Consider the following 10,344-nt stretch of genomic DNA (forward strand, 5'->3'; position numbering starts at 1 on the left):
GAAAGGACCCTGACTAGATTTCCTGAAAATTTCATATTCCCACTGTCTTTCTTTGACAAGTTGTGTATTAATTTATCAAAATTCATTAAATCAAGTAATTGTGTACAAATTTCCATGCAAATCAGGTTGTATAATATTTATTTTCTATGAAGGAAAGGATTAATCCTCCTAGGCACCTGATCCCACCTCTGGTGTATCCTTATTCACAAAATATTTTACGACAAAGATCAAAATATTTACGAACACTAATTTTCTTATTTTTCATTTCTTTTAGATTTTCTTAAGGTAGCTATTGATAGCTAGCCCCCAAAAAACCGCTCATTGAATTTTTTTCAATTTTATTTATTTTAACATTTTGACTTTATCCTAAAACATATCAAAAAATCAACAAACGTAATCAGGTTAATTTTCGAGGAAAGCGAGATTGAAATCCCCTCTTTTGCAGCCCCAAAAGGCAAAAAATACTAAAATTGAGCAAATTAACACAAAAGCCAATAAAAATTTTATTGACACCAGAAATATTGTTTGTCATATATAGTTATGTAAATTAAACACAAACAGATAAAAAATCAACATGGATTAGAAATTCAAAATGCATCTAAGGAAAACATTGACATGATTCGACTTGGCAATTGGCCAAATTTACCCTAAATATGGCGTTTCTCAAATACTATCAGGCATACATTTTCTGACAACAACAAAATTCTGCTCATAAAATTTCTGATTTTATTTCATTTTTACAATAAGTCAAGTAGTATCTAAAATATTGAATAGAAAAAAATATACCAAATGAGGTTTAATCTGAAACTATGTCAGATTTTGTAACCCTACCCCCTCCCTTCTAGAAATGAATTTTAAGAGATACAGTCAGCAGAGATAAACTATTGACCTTAAATGATTAAGCATTCCCAAATTACTATATTGAGCATTCAAACTCACAATACTAGAAGTTTCTATGAGCCATTTAAGAATGATATATAGTGTGTGCTATTGCAGTTGACCTTTTTGCACTAACAATGATTGCCTAAATATTTAGTTATTTTTCATACAATTTCTTGTAATAACTGGACCAAATCTATTACCTATACATATTTTTTGATAGAAATTTATATCACTATACAGTATAATACACCAAATATGTTTAAATAACCATTTCATATTTCAATAAATAATTAATATCAATGGAAAGAGACCCATGGACTGCCCATGGATCACTACATTTAAGTCCATCTGAGTCATCTTACCCTCACAGATAGGTGTGTCTTTCATAAGTTTGAGAATGCATGTACATGTATATTGCATTAACTAACTGAAGTTTTCCCCAGGTGAAGGTCTATGTTCACTGTATGTATAAGGGGGGGGGGGGGGGGGGGGAGATTAGTTCCATTATGAAACTTTTCTAAAAATTTTATATACATTAATGTATCTATGATGTATGTTTCAACTAAATTTTGAATTACAAGGAAAATTCAAACACATTGATTGAAGTTATAAAATTGATATTCTATCATGTGCACATTTTTTACTAATACAATGTATATCTAAGAAAGAATAATCAACATTGAAATTTCCTTTACATCTATGCAATATTATTGTCTTTCAAAAGGCATGTACTTGTAATATACGAGTACTTGACATGTACTTGTTTTCCCTTAAATTCACAATTTAGTTTAAGGTAGCTCCATCCTCATGTGACTTATCAATATTAATGGTTAAAAGTGGGAAAACTTTATTAATTTCCACTCAATATAGTTTAATTTAATTAATAACCAAAGAAAATATATATGTTGCCACCTTTTTAAAGATGTCAGACATACAAAAACAGAAGTATACATCAACATCAGAAAATCACATATTTTCGTTAAACAGAATAATAAAAAAGATAAAAACTTGTTGAAATGACAAAATTTAAATATCAACAGTTTTAAAAAACTGATAATTCATAAATATGTATAGATTAATTGTGGATATTAGGTAAACCAATGTATAATAGACATCCAGTAGAGGAAATTCCAGCATAGGAGTTATTGCCCTTGACAAAATTATTTTAATCATAAACAATTGATTATCTATGGAAAATATAAACTTTTTCAGTATTAATAGTTTACCAGATTTTTTATTATATCCAGTGAATAAAATTCCTCAGAAAGATATATTTCTATCATGCGCAAAGTTTAATTTATTAAGATTTTTGCAAAAACCTATGACATCACACGAGGATCGATCAACCTTAAAGTATGTTGTATAACATCCACTGCTCTGAGCTCATATAAGTGAATTAATGTTTTTCATCCAGTCCCAAATTTTGCAGTAGTTCTTTAATCTTCGGAACTTAATCAAACATTTTTAAATTTGTGGAGTTGTGGGGGTCCAGGGGATATGTCATCATCACTGTAAATGGAGTACCTGTTCAAAATATAGATAAATATATTTAAATATAGCAAAAAAGATGAATATCTGATATACTCAGAATTGTCTTTACAAATGTTTATAAAAAAAAATATAGTACCTCTCTTGCTGTTATACTTGTTGACTCGAAATCAACTTCATCCTGCACTGGTCCTATCTAACCTCCCTCGGTCTTCAGGCTGATGCCTAGAAAAAAGATCATCATAATTGATATTTGCACAGTTAGGTCTATATTATACCATTGAGTAATTAGATTGCGTCAGACAATGTGAATTTTAAAACTGTGTCTCAACACATATTCAGTTAAAATTTAAATACTGATGTTTCAAAATTATAAATTGCAAAGAGATGACATGTATATATGTTTTCATAAACTGCCATAGACTTATCATATCTGTTTTATTTACAAAATGTGGGTCAAGAGAAGAGCATACGTGTAGTATACATATCTTACTTTAATATACATACAGTGCATACATTTGCTTATGAGAGGGCATATGCAGACTTGTGATTAATTTACATTATTTAAAAAGGTTTTGCCAACCTACATGTTTGTGTGAAACACGAAACTCCAGGTTTGATATATTTCTTAGGTCACTGAAATTTCAAAGTAATAGTATATGTATACTATAGTCTAGGGAATTATAATTCAACACATGCCCCCCCCCCCCCCTCCACTTTTTATCCGGTTCCCTCATACCCCTAGATAGGTCTAAACAGATATTTGATTTTCATTACTTTTATACATGTAGTTCAAGGTATGTTATTTTCGTAACAGTTATTTTCATAACGATATCATTATTTTCTTAATAAAAGAGTTGTGAGAGCCCATGTTTACAAATGTGGTATACATTTACACGACATCCGTTCGTTTACAATCACAGGCACAGGTGGGAGTTATATTTTATGCACATATGGAATACATATATACATACAAAATAATACATCTACTGTATGTCGTGTGTTTAAACTTACAGATGTTATTATAAATCGCGTTGTGAAATAGCAGAGGAAATGTGAGTTGAACTTTTGAATACAAATTAATGGCATTTTTTTCACTCACCAAACGAAACTATGATTTCGTTGTCCAACTTGAATGCATCCACCAACTTCCTCTTCTTGCAAGAAACTTTGTTTAGCCTCTCAATGACTGTATAAACAGTATTTAATCTCTCAGCATGCAGCACTCGGACATTACGATGCATCAATCAACAACTTTGTTTACGTAGCGCATCTATGTACATGGATTGGTGGTTGGTTTAACATTTCGATTAGCAAAAAGTTTCACACAGATGAAACATTTGATCTACCATTATTACAGGCATTGACGTATACTTATGTGGTATGTGCATATTTTCTGTAGGCGAGTCAGTCACAGCAACAAAACACTTTCGGAACCCCTTTTTGTTTTTCGACTATTCTATGACGGAGTAAGGAATTCCGGAAAATGAATTCACGTGAAAATACACAATTTTTACTGATCACGTGGTTGCTATCCGTCGCTACCTTAATTGATATGTAAAATATATCCATAGTTTATAAAACTTGAATACATGCTTTTGACCTTGTGATCGGTCTTTGATTGTTTTTTTCCCCCAGCTTAGTCGGAAGATGTTTTGTGAATAATGGTCCTGATCCCAAATCTGGTATACCCTGGGGTGCGTGTTTGCCCAACTCTCTATTTTATATTGCTTATAGGAGTTATGAGATTGATCACTGTTCGTTATCTTCACCTTTCATGTCATCTGATTTGTTTGATGATAAGAGTAAATCGTTCAAAACAATTCGTGGTAAAAAGAAAATATATTGCCTTCAACTGACACTAAGGGGCGAGATAAAAAGTTCAATGTCTGACAAGAAACTGAATTTCATACTTTTCACACACTAAATATGATAAACGGTGAAACTGATCAAATAACAAGAAAAAAGATAGGAGTATAAATAACACTCTGTATACTTTTTCGACTGTTTATTCACGAATGAAAGTGTACATTGAAACTATTAAATGTTCATTAAAATGTAATATTATTATGTGGTTTTTAACATTCACTTGTCTTTCTTCTTTTTCTACCAAAGTGTAATCGATGTCGGATGGCAGACACTTACGAGATTTTGTACCTTCTCCCCTTTACCATTTGAATTTAGATTTTTATTCTACATCGATTAATTTATAATGATTTTATTTACAAAAAGTAAAAGATACATGGCAGGAGGCATAGCCTATTTTAACCCTCTCCCAAAATGTACATCGATTTTTTGGTATCGCCCCTAAAAGACATGTACCAGACGCTTTGATACAAATAAATGTTGTTTTTCTTTTAGCTTGTGAGATGGGATATTATGGAAGGAACTGTACAAAAACATGTGGAGCTTGTACAGGGAAAGTATGCAGCAGACTTAGCGGGGAATGCTTTAAAGGATGCAAGGATACATTTTCAGGAGCGAAATGTGATAGTATGTATGATATGAGATATTTCAATATTTTATAATCCTGAAATGGGTAGGGTGGAGAGATGTCACTAGCTGTTGACGAAGTACTACAAATTGCATGCGGGTAACATTGTTGTTGCTTTATCATGCCAATAACTTCCAATCAATATACATATCTACTATCTCAAATGACGCAGATGTCGTAATTACATCATGTTTGTTAGCGCCGGGTAGTAGCTCCTGCTACAGGACTTGTTTTGTGTATGGGTTTTTTCACAACTGGATATCAAAGATCCTCAGTGGAGGAGCTGAAACTGGCACTTTGATTACCAGTGAGATTCAAGTGATTAATAAGTAAATATCTATATCTGATTAATATTGATTAATAAGTAGATGTCTATATCTGATTAATATTGTTTAATAAGTAGATATCTATATCTGATTAATATTGATTAATAAGTAGATATCTATATCTGATTAATATTGATTAATAAGTAGATATCTATGTCTGATTAATATTGATTAATAAGTAGATATCTATATCTGATTAATATTGATTAATAAGTAGATATCTATATCTGATTAATATTGATTGATAAGTAGATATCTATGTCTTAGAGGACATAGGATAGAAAATCCATTGTAGTAGGAAGCGTAGATATAGGTTAGTCTAGGCATCATGTTTATACAGAACATGGCCATGGTCTTACAGATCACTTTGATAATGTTCATTTATGTAAAATTCTAACTTTAACCCAATTCAGAAAAAGGGCGGCATTCAATTCTTCAATTGATTTTTAATTGAATATCATAAATATCAACTCATTGAAAGACACATCTCATGTTTTCAAAGTATACAGAATTCTATGTATTTTGTCTTCCTTATGCTTATAGAAATTAATTCTAATAGTTCGTTCGCTGAAGTATTGCGATAATTAGCCACAATACGGACTTAAATCTAAGTCCCGATTTCAAAAAGCCTAGTTAATTAGATGGGTAGTCACGTGGTACAGTGACGTCATATGCGACCTTCGTCGATCAACTTGTTGTAATATTAGTATTAGATATTTTTAAAAACTCGGGTTTTAGGGGCCTAATTTATGGATAACATTTATTTCGATGTTGACAAATTTCCCGAGTCTTATATCTTTTAGCCACCAGTGCATACAAATAGCGACCCAAATGTAGCGAGAAAAGCGAGTATGAAATCTGCATTTGCGAGTAAATAATGTTTACATGGGATAACTGTCTAAACACTATTTGGTAATGCCATTTCTGTCAACAACTGTAATTAGCGTTGTTGCTTTTCTAAAATAAACAGTGCAATTATTATAAAATTTATTTTTGGAGAAGTTAGATAGGCCTAAATGATACCGTAACGATTATGTATCATTGACAACTAACTATGCCTACTCTCACGGGTGCATTTCGAGAGAAAAAAATAATAAATATGATAAAACTTATAGTGAAAATCACAATACCTTTAAATCATTTTATTCAAGCAAATTTATTAATCATTATTTTTTTTATCTACACGTTGTTACTTAGGAAGTGGGAGCGCGGCGTGCTGTTGTTGTTACGTACCATTCTCTCACCAGAGGGCTCGCTACGCAAGCTTCACTTTCACCTCTGTTATCGTCTGATAAATAGTTCGGATAACCACATGATCTCGCACGGAGAAAATAGCATCTTTGACTCCAACAGAAAGACACGTTTCTGTTCTTTGTGTAATGTCAGATTTTCATCATTATAATCTAATAGTTTTTCTAATGTACTTTTATGTAGAGTCCATAGTTACGAAGTGAAAGAGAAATTAATACATTTGACAAGACAAAACAGTTTCATAAATATGGAGGTTACACTAACGTAATACAGCGTTTCGATACCTACCAATGTGTTTTTAACTCATAGATTTATGTTTCATTTATGAAAATGATGCAGATTTATTTCATTTTCAAAGACGCTCTGTTTTACAAAATTCTTGTAAATCAGACGATAACAGAGGTGTTGTGGAGCGTAGCGTAACGCCTTCTGGTGAGAGATTGGTTACGTACGCATTCCTTAAAAAAAATGAAAGCATTATAATTCAAATCGAAGTTAGGAAATATATTTTATCATTTATAATTGAAAGTTGAATTATCTTTTATCTTTAATTTCTTCTTTTAAAACTACCAGTTGGTAGACACTGCTAGCACAAGTTCTGTCTATATATGTTGTTACAAGGTGAAGGTCAGTTGGTGCAAGTGTGTATTGAATTTGAGAGCAGAACGGAAAGCATATGCCGTAGGCCTATATGAAACAGTGCTTAGCTTCGATAGAACCATTTTCTCGCAGTTTATTTACGTCTTTGTCCAAGTGCTTGTTTGAAAAAGTACAGGGATAATTTCTACTGGTTTTTCGATGGCAAAATCGTGCCGACAAAAAATATTTACGTCTTGTCCCTCATACCTTCCTTCGAAAATTGAAAGAAAAAAAAACACAGTCCAAATCCTCTCTACTGACAGCAAGTACACCCTTAAACGGCACAAAACACCCTAATGCAGTGTTATTTACAATCCGTTAATGTGATAATTGTTTGTTTGTCAATTAAATCTGATCTGTTTATGAAATGGCTAACAACTGTTTTCAAATCTCGCTAGAGGTCGCATATGACGTCACAAATAATGGCGCATAAAATATCGGAAGAAAATATGCGTATTGCAAGATTTGAATTTCATCGCTTTCAAACTCGAAAACTACGCAAGCTGTTTCATTTAAAATACATGTAAAGTAGTTTTAGGCATTAAATGAATTAATTTTGCTGAAAAATTAAAAAAGTTTAGAAATATGCGATGTGTCCTTTAACAAAGTTGTACAGTCTGATCTGGGTTTAAACAGTTCATATCTTTTCAAATCTATCTTGTTGTAAATAGCCTAAGTATTGTCACTATAGGTGTTAATCGGTCATGTTGTCACTTCGAGAAATTGAAAGTAAAATTAATCAAAGAAGAATTGTTGAAAAATCCCGCACTTTAATCGATTAACACAATTGTAAATAAACACATTAGAAGTAAGATCAGCTTCTTGGGCATCGAATGATGTGCACTTGTGTTGTCTGAGACGGGAATAAACAACAAAGCTTTGTTTTCATTCTTCACATGTTTGGCCGTGCACAGGAACTGTAGCATATAATTTTTGTATGTATTACTAATAGTAGGGGTCAATACCACATCACCCCCTAATAAGGGGTAATAATACTTTTATTAGGAGGTTGTATAGTATAGACCCCTACTATTATTTTTACAAAATCACCGGTTCCTGTGAGCCGAATGCTAGATGTAGACGACATGCTCGACAGTGTTCTGACGCCTAACACATTTATAATGATTAGATCTTTACATTTATAAGCACATATCCTTTAAAACCCTTTAATGCATTTTATCACAAGATTAAAGATTAAATGTAAATTTTATGACGTAAATTAATATACAACTTCTGGTTCAGATATTCCCACGGGGGGAAAATAGTAGTTGAAGAAAACTCACATGTGCGATCATCGTATCCTGTTTCTATCAAACGCGGATCGCAAGGATGAGAAGCAATTGCGCTAGCCGCTCTTCTACCTGAAACCTGAAATACCGTAAGATGGCAGTTGTGAAACATTATGTTCACATATTTTTGGGGAGATCTTTGTACCAGCGTGTTGGATGACGTCATATACAAGATATAGGGAATTTAACAAGGAAAAACTGAAGTTCCAATAAATATCGTACACGCCAAATGTTTAATCATGGTGGGCTAGCTGTACTGTTACAACGCACTTTGAAAAAAGTGTGTAATTTTTTCTCGAAGTGCGATGCCACATTGCACTTTAAATGAATAGGAGGCGACTTTTGGTTTGTTTTGAACATATCTTATTGATCAAATCAAAAGGACTGGTAACAAGTTCTTACAGCTTACTAGTCCCAACTTTCCAAATGTGCGTCTTGTACAATAGATGATTAAACAATAACAAAAATAGAGATTTCCATGTTCCTGTTATTTCAGAACAAGTGGTATCATTTGAGTACATGAAAGGAGAAATGGATTCCGGTTCAATTGGTGGGATCATCGCGGCTGTTCTAATTGTCGTCATTGGTGTGGTGATAGTTTTAGTCTACATTTATTTCAGGTATTGTTCCTTATCATTTATACAGGATTTATGTTATATGTAGAAATACATTCAACACTATGCCAAGTGTGTATTTCATTTGAGAAAAATCGTATACATGGACACTAAAATAAATTTACAATAATCAAACAACCACAATCGGATACACACACTATGATACTTAACACTTACATGTAACTAATAAACTAAGTCCACACTATTGCTTATATTTTTGCAAATGCACCATTTATGCAGAGTTGAACGCTCTAATTATAACAGACTTTCTAGAACAATTTATTTGGTACCAATTTTCATGCGGTGAATTTTTTTTTAAAAATCCAAATTATAATATTCAAGACGAAGACATTCAGAACCCAATGATCCCAGCAGAACATACGAAGAAAATATCGAACCAGATACTACACCACAAGAACCAGATACTACACCACACGAACCAGATACTACACAAGACGGAGCAGAAACTACACCGCACGAACCAGATACTACACCAGACGAAGCAGAAACACCTGCACCGGAACAAATAGAGACAAAGAATGAATAACCAAACAGTCAAATAAAAGGTATGTCAAACTTTGCCTGGATAATGTACATGTAGACGTCGTCGATCATGTTGACGGGTCTATATGATTACTTTTCTTTTGCGTAGAGTGATCATCCGTGTTAATTCTAATGTATAGTTGGACATTATTTCAAAGAAAAATTCCCATCACTTTAAAATGACACCCCAACTATTACGCGCCACTAATGCCAGAAATATATTTTCCTTCGGCAACAGGTAAGTGTTTTATAAGTAATATGAATGCCTGCAATGATTATTTTTTTAATTGATAAGAGAAAAGTATAAAGGCTCACATTTCAGACGCAAAGATGAATTCATAAATATATATTTACGATAATATGTACATGTTTGATATGACAATATTATATAATGTGATACTGTTTGTTTTCTGTCAAATGTTGATGTTTTCGTTTTTGTAGAAAGAAGACCAGAAGTATTACTAGATGGAGACTACTGGAAGTGTTAGTAAATGGTCTCATTCTGTTTACTCTGAAGACTGTTTTTAGTAATCACATCTTGAAAAAAAAAACATTTTTGATATGAACTAGGGCAAATTTTTCCTTATCTTAAAACAATCGATTTACTTTCGCATCCTTTGAGCACATTTTCAAACAGGAGTTATATGTAATTATGCTATAGCTGTGACTGGCCAATGTATAAATTTATTTTAATAAAAAACAAAATAAATGATGGTGGAAACGTGTCTTTCGATATTTTTATATGTATACCTAGATGGTGTATATAAAATATATACTTTAAATCGACTGTGTTGAAGGTAAATATTTTCTTATTAGGT

The 10,344-nt window shown here is 32.3% G+C and overlaps 1 protein-coding gene across 1 annotated transcript in view; it reads left to right on the forward strand.

Annotated features, from left to right (window-relative positions):
- The window catches only part of LOC125663385 (protein draper-like), a 39,369-nt gene extending 29,132 nt beyond the window's left edge, over positions 1 to 10,237 (forward strand). Inside the window, exons 10-13 of the mRNA XM_056146539.1 lie at positions 4,732 to 4,863; positions 8,866 to 8,989; positions 9,326 to 9,549; positions 9,968 to 10,237. Of these exons, the coding sequence (XP_056002514.1) occupies positions 4,732 to 4,863; positions 8,866 to 8,989; positions 9,326 to 9,530 (461 nt within the window). The 3' untranslated portion in view covers positions 9,531 to 9,549; positions 9,968 to 10,237. The remainder of the gene's footprint in view (positions 1 to 4,731; positions 4,864 to 8,865; positions 8,990 to 9,325; positions 9,550 to 9,967) is intronic.
- The last annotated feature ends 107 nt before the right edge of the window (positions 10,238 to 10,344 follow it).

The sequence above is a fragment of the Ostrea edulis genome, chromosome 8 (genome assembly GCF_947568905.1).
Source record: "Ostrea edulis chromosome 8, xbOstEdul1.1, whole genome shotgun sequence".
Lineage (NCBI taxonomy): Eukaryota > Metazoa > Mollusca > Bivalvia > Ostreida > Ostreidae > Ostrea > Ostrea edulis.